The following is a 16449-nucleotide window of genomic DNA, read 5'->3' as shown; positions in this document are numbered from 1 at the left end:
AATTATTCCACTATTATATACTAAGAATAACATACAACTCAGTACATACTGAAAAAATACAAGGGGTATACTTGATTCATACAAAAGTTGACAGTAGTTTTTATTACTTGTGGTACTACCACAATAAAGAAGAATAGAAAAAAGCCTTCAAGGGGAAAAAGTTTGGTGCTTGAATAGTTTATTCTTACAAGCCACAATTCCAGTCCATATTTAATGTAGTTAATATTTTTGCTCAGAAACAATGGTGATGGACAGGTTGACAGGCGAGATTAGACAGGAGTCCCCGTGGACTATGATTGTGATCTGTAACGAGAGTAGGGAGCAGGTTGAGGAGCCCCTGGAGAGGTGGAGATATGCTCTAGAGAGGAGGGGAATGAAGGTCAGTAGGAACAAGACAGAATACAGGTGTAAATGAGAGGGAGGTCAGGGGAATGGTGAGGATGCAGGGAGTAGAGTTGGCAAAGGTGGATGTGTTTAAATACTTGGGATCAACAGTACAGAGTAATGGGGAGTGAGGAAGAGAGATGAAAAAATAGAGTGCAGGCAAGGTGGAATGGGTGGAGAAGAGTGTCATGAGTAATTTGTGACAGATGGTTATCAGCAAGAGTGAAAGTTAAGATCTACAGGATGGTAGTGAGACCAGCTTTGTTATATGGGTTGGAGACAGTGGCACTGACCAAAAAATAGGAGACAGAGGTGGAGGTGGCAGAGTTAAAGATGCTAAGATTTGCATTGGGTGTGATGAGGATGGACTGAATTAGGAATGAGTACATTAATAATAATAATAATAATAATTCATTACATTTATATAATGCTTTTCTCAGTACTCAAAACGCTATCCACACAGGGAGGAACCGGGAAGCGAACCCACAATCTTCCACAGTCTCCTTACTGCAAAGCAGCAGCACTACCACTGCGCCACCTGTGAGGATAGAGGGTCAGCTCAAGTTGGACAGTTGAGAGACAAAGTCAGAGAGGTGAGATTGCGTTGGTTTGGACATGTGCAGAGGAGAGATGCTGGGTATATTGGGAAAAGGATGTCAAGGATAGAGCTGCCAGGCAAGAGGAAAAGAGGAAGGCCTAAGAGGAGGTTTATGGATGTGGTGAGAGAGGACATGCAGGTGATGGGTGTAACAGAGCAAGTTGCAGAGGACAGAAAGATATGGAAGAAAATGATCCGCTGTGGCAACCCCTAACGGGAGCAAGCCGAAAGAAGAAGTATCCCTGCAAGAAGCATCTTGTGTCTCTCAAATGCAGATAAGCTTATGATGATGTTAGGATTAAAGAGTAAATCAAGAAGTCCAGTGCGTATTGTGTTTAACCTGTATAGTATTATGTTTATCCCCGAAAACGAGCCAAAAGCATTGAGTTTTTTTCAGTCAAAAAATGTTATTATGTGTAACAGCAATTTTTAAATACCAGAACATCAAGATAATCACAGTAGAAAGGATACACTATATGGACAAAAGTATTGGAATGCCTGACCATTACACCAACATGGACTTTAATGACATTGCATTCAAATACTTAGACTTTAATATGGAGTTGGTCCCCCCCTTTGCATCTATAACAGCTTCCACTCTGCTTGGAAGGCTTTCCACAAGATTTTGGAGTGTTTCTTTTGGAATTTGTGCCTGTTCATTCTGTAAAGCATTTATGTGATCAGCCACTGATGTTAGATGAGCAGGCCTAGCTCGCAGTCTCCATTCCAGTTCATCCCAAAGGTGTTTGGGTTGAGGTCAGGACTCTGTGTAGGCCAGTCAAGTTCTTCCACACCGAATTCATCCAACTTTGTCTTTATGGACCTTGCTTTGTGCACTGGGGCACAGTCATGCTGGAATAGAAAAGGGCCTTCCCCAAACTGTTTCCACAATGTTGAAAGCATAGCGTTGTCCAAAATTTCTTTGTATTCTGAAGCATTAAAATTGCCTTTCACTGGATGTAAGGGGCCTAACCCAAATCCTGAAAAACAGCCCCACACCACTATCCCTCCTCCACCAAACTTCACAGTTGGCACAATGCAGTCAGGTAGGTAATGTTCTCCCGGCATCCGCTAAACCCAAACCCACCCATCTGACTGCCCAACAGAGGAGTGTGATTCGTCACTCCATAGAACATGTTTCCACCACTCCAACCAACAGTTAGCATTGGACTTAGTGATGTGGGGCTTGCATGTAGCTTCCTAGCCATGGAAACCCATTCCATGAAGCTCTTGCTGCACAGTTTTTGCCAGTGGAAGTTTGGAACTCTTCAGCTATGGAATCAGCAGGGCATTGGTGACTTTTACACATGTTGTTGTCCCCACTCTTTGACTTTACATGGGCTTCCGCTTTGTGGCCGAGTTGCTGTTGTTCCTAAATGCTACCACTTTCTAATAATACCACCTTCAGCTGACCGTAGAATATCCAACAGGGATGAAATTTTACATACCATCTTATTGCAGAGGTGTCATCCTATAACAGTACCACGCTTGAAGTCACTGAGCTCTGCGTAACGACCCATAAATATTTCTAAATGGAGACTGCATGTCTAGGAGCTTGATTTTATACACCTGTTGCAATAAATCTGAATAAAACACCTGGATTCAATATTTAAGAGGTTATTCCCAATACTTCTATCCATATAATGAATGTCTAGAGTCTATTGCTGTACTGATACAGATCTGATATACGTGCTTTCTGTTATATGTTTTGAAACAGTTACTAACACACTTAGGCATTGTTCAAAAAGATGTACAGTGCACAGAATTTAATAAATTTTTTGAGCATGACAGTTTAGAATGTCAGTGCTTGACCTGCACAATCGACACCACCCATTGTGCATATAAGCTTACTGCATCTCAAGGTATAGTGACTTCCACGTTCCCCTGACACAAACATTGACAGTTGCTGCACAGTGAAAAGTGCTTAGAAGGCATACATATTTCTGGACTTTCATTTGATTACCATATTTTGCCTTTTTTTCCGCACAGCTGCTGTACCACATTGCTGCTTGACATGTTTATGGAACCGGAATCACCGGACATATCACAGCGGTTTGGTCATGCAATGCTGTATGCACCGGTATTCCTTTGAAGTAAAATCTCAAGCAGTGCATGTAAGATATAGAAACTGTCCATTGTTCTACACTACCTTGATCAAGCAAAGGGTCCATCAGTGGCAGCACAGATGATATGTAGCAATGGCGTATTGACTGTACTTACAATCTGCTTGGTCTCTCTATTGTTGTGAAGTATCAAGTTCCAGATGTACTCAAAGCTTGCTTCGCACAGCATATATAACTTGATATCAAATCATGTGAGGTACTGTGTCCCTTTGAACCCTCAAGACATTTGTCAATATCTATGTCATGATTGGGAATATACAACTTCTGCATATTTTTAATGATTGCCTAAACATAAACATCCCACAGTTTGTACAGTTTCAGTGCTCATAAATTCGTTGAAAAGTGAGGTCTGCAACAATTGATTTGTGGACTAGCATCATCTCTGGACTATTTTACCCACTATGCCCTGCAGTATCAGAAGACTGGCATGGATCATATTAGTAAATGCTGCTTCCAGTAGCATCAACTGATAAGAAACTCTTCAGTTCTGCCTCACAATTTCCTTCTAGCAATTGTGTTTTCAGTGCATGCACAAGTATTCTGAAGGACTTAACATGACATGTCTCAATGCAGTCTGTCTGATGTGCATTGCATATGCTGCCAGCACAGTTTCTTCCGACTGCTTTGTACGATACTGACCCTGGCCAAGTACCAGATTTGTACTATGAAAGGTGACCTCCCTACCAGCAAATCTATTGGATCAGCTCAGTGAAGTGTTCTTTCTCACTAACATTGTTTTATCTCTCCCTAAAATGCTACAGTATCAAAAACCTGCATGCTTAATTTGTTTATGTCAATGAAGTATTTGACTATGGCATAACATTCTAAGCAAGGTTATTATAGTTAACAAAAACTAAAATCAAAACTGAAACTATTATTAAAAAACTTTTTTGTAACTGAAATAAAATAATTAAGAAACTAAAACTAAACAAAACTATTAAAGTAGTTGGAAAGACTAACTGAAATAAAATAATAATTTACTAAAAATGTGCTTAGTTTTCGTTTTTGAATGAATATTTTTACCCTTAGTCTTTAACATTTGTAACTTTTAACTTTAAAACAGAAAGTCATCCACCACGAGCCGCCTGCATATGTTCATCCAGTGAATGGCGGCTGGTGACAGACGGACACAGCATTTGCGGTGACAGAGTGAGTTGACTACGGGCGTGAAAAGCATCTGAAATAGAAAGTGATTTATGTGCCGCCTTTCTTTGTCCTTATTGAATATCAAGATATAAACTGAACGCCTTAAATCGGAATGTGCTGGTCAACAAAACCTTTACTGTATAGACAGAAAAATCACGAGTGAATAACGTTTCAGTTTATTTCTCAGGTGCCTGCTTTTCGTTGACAGTAATTCACCTGCCACTTTGCACAGGAGAAATTGTTTTTACTTTCTCGTATACGAAGTATACAGAAAGTACAGTATAGTAATCATGAATAAATTCAACCTCGAGATTTTGATGAATCTCAACGTTTTAGACCTCCCTAAGTCCAAAAATACAGTTTTTTGGAATTATGTCTGTGTGTGTGTAAACACGATCACTCAAAAAAGCAATGAGATAGATGGATGAAATTTGCCATGTGGTTGTTATACCACAATTGTAGATTTGTATTAACTTTTAGGCCAAATCCATCAACCAGAAGTGGTATTTTACCTGAACACATTCTCGATTTATTCAACTTTACTTATATAATAATTGTTCGATATACAGGTAAAATTCCATTACAACGAATACCTTTACAATGAAATTTTCATTACATCGAAGTATTTTTATGATCCCGACAGCTTCCCCATATGACACAGTCTATAGAAATCTTGTTACTACGAAGTACATTCAGCAGATACTTTCATTACAACGAAGTGTCACAAAAGACCTTGAAATGCCTGAATGAATCATCTACAGAGCAGTTAGTTCTGTGGCCGCAGCTCAGTTGTGCACAATGATCCCCAAACAGAAACACTGTAATTTTTTTTTCTTTCTTCGAACTTTCCTCGTACTTTTATTTTTTTGCCTTTTTTGTTTCTTGCAGTTTTCAGTGATACCTTTTGCTTATTGCTCATCAACATTTGAAAAACATCCATTGGAATTTAACTCATTGTCACCCTCCTATAGAAACAGCAGACACAAAAAAACGATAATGGTTCATATTAGGAAAAAAAACTCTCGATTACGGCAAGAAGAAAAAAGACGTTGCCAGTGAATTCGGAATTTCGCCATCGACACTGTCAACTTTCTTGAAAGACAGAGCATATGTGTACTGCTGCATTTGAAGACGTCGAAAAAGCCGTTTTTATGTGGTTCAGTGATGGTCGTTCAAGAAACATTCCTATTAATGCGGCACTCATTCAAGAAAATGTGAGGTTTGTAAACTCTCTTGGGACCTCTCCTAACTAGACAGCAAGCTGAAGAGCGTCCCGAAGTGCGATCTCTGCATCTGTACGGGGCAATAGCAGGCTCAAAGATATGCTGTGTCGCTCCGCCAAAGTAAACAGAAAAGATCTCGATGGGTGATGCAAGGTTAGGAGCACATACATTGTAAATGCAGATAACAGGATTACTTGATCATTGACCAGCACAACCCTGCCTGACTGCTCTGTCTCTGTGTATAGCAGAGTGGCAGATCACACTACAATAAATAACTGTGCCATTCCTATTTTAAGCTGAATAAAGCCGATTTTGCTAAAGTACTGAGACTCAGCCTCGTGTTTTGGGGTGCAAGACAGGGACTTATAGCGTGACCCCGATCTTTTATGATTTGCTTCTTTGGCACTTCACTGCAGCACTGTGAGCCTCCTATTGCCCTGCCCCAGCAACGGACAAACAATCTTCCACAGACGCTGCAATCGCACTTCAGGACGCACTTCAGTGTGTTGTTCCCGTTGGGTGGGTAGTTGGGGGATCTCAAAAGAGTTCAGAAACCTCACAATATGAAGAAAAAAAAGGATGATTCGGCTTCTGATTGATAAGTGTGGTGCCCACAACATGCTTCCACATTTAGATAATGTTTGCGTTGAATTCCTCCCACCCAATTGGATGGCAGCGCTTCAGCCATTGGGTGTGGGCATCATTTGCACCCTGAAAGTGTATCATCACAAGGAAATGCTGATAAAAATTCTCTTCAGCAAAACTTGTAGGCAGGAGGAGATTAAAATTAACGCGAAAAAAGCTATTGAAATGATTGCAAATCAAGTTAAAGAAAGCACTATAGCAACAAATACAGAATCTCATTACAACAAAATTTTTGCTACAACAAAATATTTTTTAGGTCCCTGGGAGTTCATTGTAACAAAATTTTACCTGTATTATTAATTTGATTTGATTTGTTGTTGATGGTTCTTTAATGTACGTAATATAAAAAATAACCGTTGTCTTGCAGTTTACTCCTCAAATGTCCATCCCCATATCTGAGTACATGAGAAAGTTTAGGGGAGACCACTCCCAATTTTTGAAAATAAAACAACACTGATCAAGAGACTGACTAGGTCATCATACAAGATCAGCATATTGTTACTGACCAATCACTTTTGCAAACCATATAGTGTAGTAAACTTCCACTAACATTAAACTCATCCAGCTCCGTTAAATGTACAGTTCTGTCTGATCGTGACACAAAACGAAACTCCGTAGGAGCTCCATGTCATAATTACTAAAACTAAAACTGAAACTAATAGATATAAAAATAAAATAGAAATGTCTTTGTGAAATAAAAATTTAAATTAAAACTAAAAATACATGATGAAGGAAAACTAAAACTAAACTGAATTTCCAAGTAAGGTCAGAAAAAATATAGAAATAAAAACTAATATAAAAAGGCAAAACTGTAATAACCTTGGTTCTAAGTAGAGTGGACTGCCCCTGAATTAAATACTATAATATTACTTGATATTTTACAGTATATCCATTTTTGTTTAATTATACCTGCTAGTATAAAATCTAATAAGAGTGGATTGTTTTGTTTGTCAGTTTTTAAATGACCTTAAGTTGAATGTTATTTTTTGGGCGACATGATGGCTGATAAGAACGTTTGTACTCCTGGCACTTCATGTAACCATCATTCTACTGTGTTTGCCAAGTTGTATGTCTCAGTGATATCTCTAAATAATCAAGACATAGATTGCCAGTGAAGGCAATTTCATATACGTAAAAGGCAATGCTCACGTTGTTTGACATATGGAGCATCACAGTGGCTGCAGACTTTTGTTTCATTTGCTTTTATAATTAATCAGTTGCCAGTTTCTGCTGTTAATGGAACATACTTTTCACTGTGAAGCTATTGAAATAAATAAAGCACAATGAATTGGATTGGCTTCTAACTGTACAGTTGTGATTGCAATAGGGGGCGCTACTGGAGCAGCTCAATAACAAGTACACCGTATAAGTCAGCATTGGTCAGAAGCCTTTATGAGATGCCAGTCAATATCCGAACACAAGTGTAACCCTCACTCGCACCAGTCCATTGATGCTGCTTTGTTGCTTCCAGCTAGTATAGCATAAAATAGTATAAAAATACTTTATGCTAGACATCAGCTATAAAGCAAAGTAGGTGTAATATTTGAACACTTCATCATTATAGAATCGTTAGTTTTGTGTGTAGATTTTCCTTAACCAGTCACTTAAAACTTTCCCTTTTAGAGTAAGTGTGATGTGTTAGCACTATGTCAAGTTTTAAGTTCCCATCTTGTGCCTGTTATTGACAAGACAGGCTTTGACTCACTGTGACCCTACTGTATGTTACTTAAACAAATTAGCAAAATGAATAAATGAATAGATATGTTAATAACATTCAGCCAGAATATGACCCCTGAGGTAGAATGCTTTTGCCACCCTATAGTTAAGATAGAAAGATGTCTGCCAAGCCGGAGGAATGTTCTCCAAGCTCCACTCAGCCCAGCAGAAAAAGCTGCTTCAGCTTAGCTGGCTGGTTTCTTATTTTTGTGTTGTTATGCATGCAGCCTGTTCATGACTCTATGTCATGGAAGGGATGACTTGCTGCATTTTTGGCCAGAAGCTTGATACAATGTCATTTATATTCAAGTTCAATACCACAGTTTTACTGTCCTATTGCATCTGCAAGGTCATCCCATTACACTCCTGCCTTGACAGAAATGGAACAGGAGCTGTTGCCTTCTGTTGAGGTGAATATATTAACCCATTTAAAGTTTGTAGTGTTTGTTTTTTCACATTTAAGGGAATAAATGTCTGCAAAACAATTATGTCTGGGTTGAATTTTTTTAATTTTTCACTCATATAGTGCAATACACTGACCTTCTCTGATTACCTGTATGTTAGCATTTTGTTTTCTATTGTCAAGTCTCTGGCATTTTCAAGGCCAGCTGCTTCCACCCGGTATGTCTAGTAGCACTGCTGTTTTTGAGTGACATGTGTGGACGAAGACACCAGACAAGACAGCAGGTGTGGTCATATAGCAGCTTTATTTTCCATCGTCACAGTGAGCAGGTTTCAGAAAATGCAGGCAATCAATATTACATGACAGCGTCAGAGCTCTTCTGAACCCTGTTTGTTGGGTGGGGCAAAGTTTTTATACCCCTAGAATGCGTGATTTAATATCCATCCATCCATTTTCCAACCCGCTGAATCCGAACACAGGGTCACGGGGGTCTGCTGGAGCCAATCCCAGCCAACACAGGGCACAAGGCAGGAACCAATCCTGGGCAGGGTGCCAACCCACCGCAGGTGATTTAATATTCATTATGAAAATGCAACAGTCAACACTTTATTATACACAATCCTTGAGCCCCTTCAATGCTCCTTGTGCAACTTGATTCCTTGGCTGCTTTGTTATGGCGTTCAGATGTAAACTAAGGGAAACCGTGATAAGGCAGTCTCAGTGTGGAATGCTTAGACCTTGAGTCCTTTTGACAAATTTTTTTCTGTTTGCTCAGCAAAGCATGTTTTTAAAGCTTACTTCTGCTTAACTCCTTAGACAAGGATTAGTACAAGGGAACGAAGAGAACATTCATCTTCCACACATGTCATGTGCATTTAATTACATTAAAGTTACTTTACATTAATAACACTTCCTTTATTTTGATTACAAATATAAAATGTAATTTATGTAATATTTGTCTTGTCTCATTCCACAGTATGTGTGTTTTTTAAGTGTACATAACAGATGACAGCATCCTAGATCAAATATAACTTGCAGCACCACAGCATACAAACCAATCTCACATATACCCCTTTAGTTTAATGCTGAAATGCAGACCCTTTATTGTTGTTAAATATGTTTTAGATCCCTCTGAGAAAAGATATTTAAAAGCAGATAATAAGCTACACTACTCTTAATAAGCAATCTGAGATTAACTTGTTGTCACAGTAATTACTTCCTAATTACAGCGTTTGTGGGACTCATTCTTGAAATCTTGTTTTAGTGTCTTGCACACTACAATGATATATGAAAGCAAATACATGGTTTTGGGATATTTTGTTTTGTATTCCTACTGCACAGCAGAAATAACAGACAGTATAATTCTTCTCCTTCCCACACAATTTTCATCAGTGACTACTCCTCAGCACAGTGGTTAGACCATGAAAGAAATGATGGTGATTACATGGTACAGTATTAACATTACCCTCAGTCATAAAAGGGTCACTGTTACTGAGGCAGAATTTTCCAGCTGGATGGTTAATTCAAGATCAAAAGAAAAAAAACAGATTTTTTTTTATTTAATACACCAACAGATACTGTAAAGTGCATGTATTTTAATGTTTATATCATTTCAAAATTTCTGCTCATATTTTTCTTTATTTCAGAGATATCAAGCCTGACAATATCCTCCTTGATGAAAAAGGTATGTCATATTCTTTTTCTAAAGCTCTTCCTTGTTTTCTTTTCCTAACTCAATTTTATTTTGTATTTTAGAAACAGAGACATTTTTGGACGGTTAGAACCATAGCATAATGTTTGGTGAGCTAAAAATATCAACGGTAGCATAATCTACTCACACACACTCCTACAGCATACAAACAGTGGAGTTCAAATATCTGAAAAGCATTTGTGAAATTTCAGCTTTTGTTATGTAAAGGATGAAGTCAATTCACGTCATGTAACATCTTTTTTTTACCTTTAATAAGATCTTGTAATCAATAATATTTTAGTGAAAAAATATAATCATCATTTAGGAAAAATAAAAATAAGCTTTCATTGCCTTAAATGCTTAAGCGTGCACTTCTGACATTTAATTTAACCAGTCCCAGTTAAATTAATTTACAAATTTGCCTTAATTTGGCATCAGCTGAAGTGATTCTTATTGTGCCTAAATCAAACCTGCAGTTCCTGCTGCATGAGGTGTGATAGATAGATAGATAGATAGATAGATAGATAGATAGATAGATAGATAGATAGATAGATGCAGCAACATATAAAATAAAATGCACATAGACATGGTGCAAATCACTGAAAACAATTTGCAAGACCTAAACCTATATACACAGTTTATATACACTGTACATTTAAACTGGCTCTAAAGAAATGTTGTTCCTGTGGCAGTGCATCTGTTCTAACTGGCTAGGGAGAAGTTTGATGGGAGGAGTACAGGTGCTGGTCATAAAATTAGAATATCATGACAAAGTTGATTTATTTCAGTAATTCCATTCAAAAAGTGAAACTTGTATATTAGATTCATTCATTACACACAGACTGATGTTTAATCAAATGTTTATTTCTTTTAATTTTGATGATTATAACTGACAACTAATGAAAGTCCCAAATTCAGTATCTCGGAAAATTAGAATATTGTGAAAAGGTTCAATATTGAAGACACCTGGTGCCACACTCTAATCAGCTAATTAACTCAAAACACCTGCAAAAGCCTTTAAATGGTCTCTCAGTCTAGTTCTGTAGGCTACACAATCATGGGGAAGACTGCTGACTTGACAGTTGTCCAAAAGACGACCATTGACACCTTGCACAAGGAGAGCAAGACACAAAAGGTCATTGCTAAAGAGGCTGGCTGTTCACAGAGCTCTGTGTCCAAGCACATTAATAGAGAGGCAAAGGGAAGGACAAGATGTGGTAGAAAAAAATGTACAAGCAATAGGGATAACCGCACCCTGGAGAGGATTGTGAAACAAAACCCATTCAAAAATGTGGGGGAGATTCACAAAGAGTGGACTGCAGCTGGAGTCAGTGCTTCAAGAACCACCATGCACAGACGTATGCAAGACATGGGTTTCAGCTGTCGCATTCCTTGTGTCAAGCCACTCTTGAACAAGAGACAGCGTCAGAAGCGTCTCGCCTTTGGACTGCTGCTGAGTGGTCCAAAGTTATGTTCTCTGATGAAAGTAAATTTTGCATTTCCTTTGGAAATCAAGGTCCCAGAGTCTGGAGGAAGAGAGGACAGGCACAGAATCCACATTGCTTGAGGTCCAGTGTAAAGTTTCCATAGTCAGTGATGGTTTGGGGTGCCATGTCATCTGCTGGTGTTGGTCCATTGTGTTTTCTGAGGTCCAAGGTCAATGAAGCCGTCTACCAGGAATTTTTAGAGCACTTCATGCTTGTTGCTGCTGACGAACTTTATGGAGATGCAGATTTCATTTTCCAACAGGACCTGGCACCTGCACACAGTGCCAAAGCTACCAGTACCTGGTTGAAGGACCATGGTATCCCTGTTCTTGATTGGCCAGCAAACTCGCCTGACCTTAACCCCATAGAAAATCTATGGGGTATTGTGAAGAGGAAGATGCAATACGCCAGACCCAACAATTCAGAAGAGCTGAAGGCCACTATCAGAGCAACATGGGCTCTCATAACACCTGAGCAGTGCCACAGACTGATCGACTCCATGCCACGCCGCATTGCTGCAGTAATCCAGGCCAAAGGAGCCCCAACTAAATATTGAGTGCTGTACATGCTTATACTTTTCATGTTCATACCTTTCAGTTGGCCAACATTTCAAAAAATCCTTTTTTTGCATTGGTCTTAATTGATATTCTAATTTTCCGAGATACTGAATTTGGGACTTTCATTAGTTGTCAGTTATAATCATCAACATTAAAAGAAATAAACATTTGAAATATATCAGTCTGTGTGTAATGAATGAATCTAATATACAAGTTTCACTTTTTGAATGGAATTACTGAAATAAATCAACTTTGTCATGATATTCTAATTTTATGACCAGCACCTGTATGCCATTATAAAGTCGAATAGTTTGAGGTTAAAAATGACCCCTTTAGTGTCTCTTAGCACACAATGGTGGAGTGAGTCAGTTATTAAAGGAACTCTAGAACAACACTTCATGGACAGCATTCATCATGGTGTCCTTTAATTTTGTCTTCATTATGTTTTCTGCCACTGCCCTACTGTCTTTCTGATCAGTTTATTCAAGTGCTTGGCATTCCCTGAACTGGTGTTATTCCCCAAAAGACTACAGTGTAGAACAGTACATTAGCCACTACAGACTGGTGGGACATCTCCATCAGTGGCTCTTACACGATAAAAGACACAAGCCTTTTCAAAAAGAATAGCTTGAATGTTTTTCTACACCAATTTTTTTTTTATTTCCATCCAAACCAGTCTAGCCAGTCTATCATTTTCATGCAGCCTCAGAATTTAGAAGTACTGCACCATATCTTCTATAATACTGACTGGTTTCCCTGGGCCTCAAGCATATCAGAAGCCCACTACCAGACCCAGTCCACCATTGGGGTTATAAAACCTGCTGCTGTTTGCTAGAAAGGTAATGTTAAAGAACTTGTCTTTTCAGCACAACAGTGATACAAAGTGCATAGTGAACTCAAATAAAGAACAGTCTAACATCTTGGAGTGGCTTGGTCAGACCCAAGACCTCAATCCTATAGAACAGTGGTTCTCAACCATAATTCCTCCAGGGTCTTCCAATGAACTACAAGAATATGTGAAGATGTCTTATGCAGGCCAAGATATTTAGCTCCTTGTATTTTTATTGCAATCTTGTCTAAGGTGCTTGTTTTTGAGCTTACATTTGTGAACAAAATCATTTTTGCTGCTAGTACTATTATACTGCCTGTATTTTTAAAGTATAATACAAAATTAAGAAGACTTTTTAAAACTGCCCATGTGTTTTTTTAAATAGAAATTACTTTTACTAGTAAATGAATTTCCTAGTCATAACATGCATTTTTTAGGGATAAATAATAACCAGTAATTACCAAAATACAAAATGTCTCACTGCCAATATTTTTAATGCGAAAAGCTGCTCACTTGGCTTATGTATTACTTTTGAAATTGTGCATAAAATGATGACTTATTCCCGAAACTGACTAATAAAAGGTCATTTTTAAAATGCAGAATTAATCGCTTTTTTTTTGTTTGTTTTTCGTTTTTTTGTTATCCTCTGGTTTCAGCAATGGTGGGTTTCCTTCAGCACTAGCCACATTTAAGACGAGTGGAAATTCAATTGTATTTTCTCTCCATATATAACATCAAATCAGTGGAAAAGACAAAAGAATCGAGTGGGACCATAGCTGTAGTCAGGAAAGCCACAGAAACACCTATGGTCGGCCCAGATACCTGTGCAGCTTTAAAAAAGTGAGCAGACTGGCAGCCTGTCTAGTCTTTGACATCATGTTAAAAACACCAGATTTCTTTATAATAGCGTGGAGTGTCACCTTCTTTTCGCTTTTTCTTGTTGGATCATTCAGAGTAGCTGCGGTGTACTGTGCTTGTCTATTAACCGAAGCTGGCACCGGGGACACATTTTAATGGCAGGTGTAAGCGTGTTCTGGCTCAGTAATATACAGGAGTAATCTTTGAAATTAATGTTAAATGGGATCCTTGAGAAAACTATCAATCATTCTGGGCTGTATGTAACATATTTTGGATATTGATAAAGCGGCTCTCTTTAAAAAGACAACTTTGATACCTCTTCTGTAGTTTGATTTTCAGTGATTTTTTGCATTTTGCTGCAATTTTGTAATTATTTTCAATCATCTTACAGCCCACTCCGGTGCTTACTCAGGTCCCTGGCTGAGAACCGCTGGTATAGGTAATGTGTGAACGCTCCTAAAGAGAGCTGTGCACAGGAGATTCCTCAAACAGTTTCGTGGAGCTTATACTTTTTTGCAAAGATGAATGGGATCAACATACAAAATTCTGGTGTTCTGTGTTACCGTCCACACAAACTGACTGCTCTAATCAATACGAAAGTTGCTTCCACAAAGGATTAGTTAAAAGAGAGACATATAAAAAAATCCCACAAGTGATACATCAATAAATCCAGAAATCTCAAACAAGGTCTGTAGCATGTTGATAATAACCCCCTTTGTCCCAAGTGAAAAATATTACACTTAAACATTTAAAATGCAGCTATCCAACTTTTCTAGGCCAGATATTCCCTGTACAGGAATGAAAGGGAGCCACAGCGGAATGCATAAAGTATAATACAGGAGCCAACCGTGGACAGGATGCAAGTCCAGCACTAGGCACACACTCACACACACACTTCCAAAGTTTTCCACCCTGAGCCAGTTTAGTGCTGATAATCAGCCTTTAGACTGTAGTTGGCAGCACATGCATGCACAGGGCAGACTTGCAGACTCCACATGGAGGGTACCTCTGCTGAGAACTGCCCCATTCAAGTTTACATTATTTTTTACTTCTATTACTTTGTTTAAGTAAGTCTTCCAGCAGACACTAACAATATGCTAGTGCTTGTTGAATAATGAGAAATTCTGAGTTACTTCATGTAGATATCAGGTTTAAAACTATTTTAGCACAATTAAGTCATTTACTGACTGCTACAGTGAATCTCAAGTATATAGACAATGTCACAAAACTATGCTTTTACATATGTACTGTATATATATATATTTTTTTTTTTTTGTTTTTTTTTGCTTTTTTTAGGACATGCACATCTCACTGATTTTAATATAGCAACCATAATAAAAGATGGGGAAAGAGCTACTGCATTAGCCGGAACAAAACCTTACATGGGTAAGACACATTTTCATTTTTCCAGATACATTTAAAACAACAGAGCAGTTTGGCATCAGTGTGTGCCTTTGGTCTTATTGATTCAATGATGCAGTAGGTGTCTTAACATTGGACAGTTCATGTTGAATGCCTTGGGCTATCGTCTTTCACCATTACAAGGCTGAGCATTAAATGCTTTGCATTTATTTCTGTACTGTTTTGAAAACCTGGAAAGGTCAGTACTTCAAGATAGTTTTGGAAATAATAAAGCAATAAGTTAGATTGCAATTTTCATTCTTTACTCTAAGTTAGGAAACTTATATGAGTGTTTTAAGGAAACATGCATCCTGTCAATGAAAAATAAATTTAGGAAATGACATAAGGACTGAAATCCACAACATCTTTGACAAATGTTTCTTTTCAATTAAGTAAAAAAAAAAATCTTTTTTTTTTAGCTTTTTTTAAAGTAAATTTGTAATTTTAGTCGATTTTGCTGGTGGTTTTATAATGAGATAGCAATGATCTAATTCCCGTCATTAAATAGAGAATTGCCTTACAAGAAGGCAGTTTATTATTAGGGCTATGTAAAGTGTATTTCTCTCAGTGATACTTCATCCATTATGTCGATTAAAATGATTTATGTTTGTTTAGTATACTATGTTACAGTTATACTTTATTAAAGATTGATTAATGATGCAGTCTTTCAATGTCTTATTTAATGTTTAATTACCTACCGTCACAGCATTGAATTTTTTTCTCCAAATAATTCCTGGTGACTTTGTGCAGAGGCTGCAGACATTTATTGCTGCTTTAGAAATAAGCTGCAATATATCAGTATTGTTTTGTTGATCTTGTAAAGAAGCAAATAGCTTATAACATCTGAACTGACATTTTCTGTGTAGGTCTTGCAGTCTCATGAGGTCATAGTGCAAAACCTAGAATATTGGTGTATTGCTAAAAATAAAGCTTGCTTGCCTTTCTATTCTGCCGTTAACTGTTTAGATGTTTTATTTTGTCTTGATGCCATTCTTGTGATATTTTGCTATCTGCTTACTTTAAGCACCAGAAATTTTCCACTCATTTGTAAATGGAGGGACAGGATATGCCTTTGAAGTGGATTGGTGGTCCCTTGGAGTGACAGCTTATGAAGTTCTTCGAGGATGGGTATCAATTCTTTGATGCAGAAATCAAATTTGAACAAATTTTTTGAATGTTGAAAATCAAAGATGAAGTAAATAACTGTCTTATATCATATTCCAGAGACCATATGACATTCATTCCAGCAACACTGTTGAATCCTTACTACAGTTATTCAGTACTGTGAGTGTGCAGTACTGTTCTGCCTGGTCCAAGGAAATGGTAGCTCTGTTGAGGAAGGTAATAACATCATGCACATCATTATATTTTTATTCTATATAATGTTAA

General features: G+C 37.8%; 1 protein-coding gene across 2 annotated transcripts in view; it reads left to right on the top strand.

Moving 5' to 3' along the window:
• Positions 1 to 16449, top strand: part of LOC114646919 (serine/threonine-protein kinase 32C) — a 351995-nt gene that overhangs the window by 317144 nt on the left and 18402 nt on the right. For both annotated transcript variants that reach the window (XM_051922990.1, XM_028795324.2), the window contains 4 exons: positions 9885 to 9922; positions 14956 to 15045; positions 16085 to 16188; positions 16285 to 16401. In XM_051922990.1, the coding sequence (XP_051778950.1) occupies positions 9885 to 9922; positions 14956 to 15045; positions 16085 to 16188; positions 16285 to 16401 (349 nt within the window). The remainder of the gene's footprint in view (positions 1 to 9884; positions 9923 to 14955; positions 15046 to 16084; positions 16189 to 16284; positions 16402 to 16449) is intronic.

The sequence above is a fragment of the Erpetoichthys calabaricus genome, chromosome 2, assembly GCF_900747795.2.
Source record: "Erpetoichthys calabaricus chromosome 2, fErpCal1.3, whole genome shotgun sequence".
NCBI classification, from domain to species: Eukaryota; Metazoa; Chordata; class Cladistia; order Polypteriformes; family Polypteridae; genus Erpetoichthys; species Erpetoichthys calabaricus.
The sequence above is the reverse complement of the archived record's forward strand: the minus strand, read 5'-3'. Positions and strand labels throughout refer to the sequence as shown.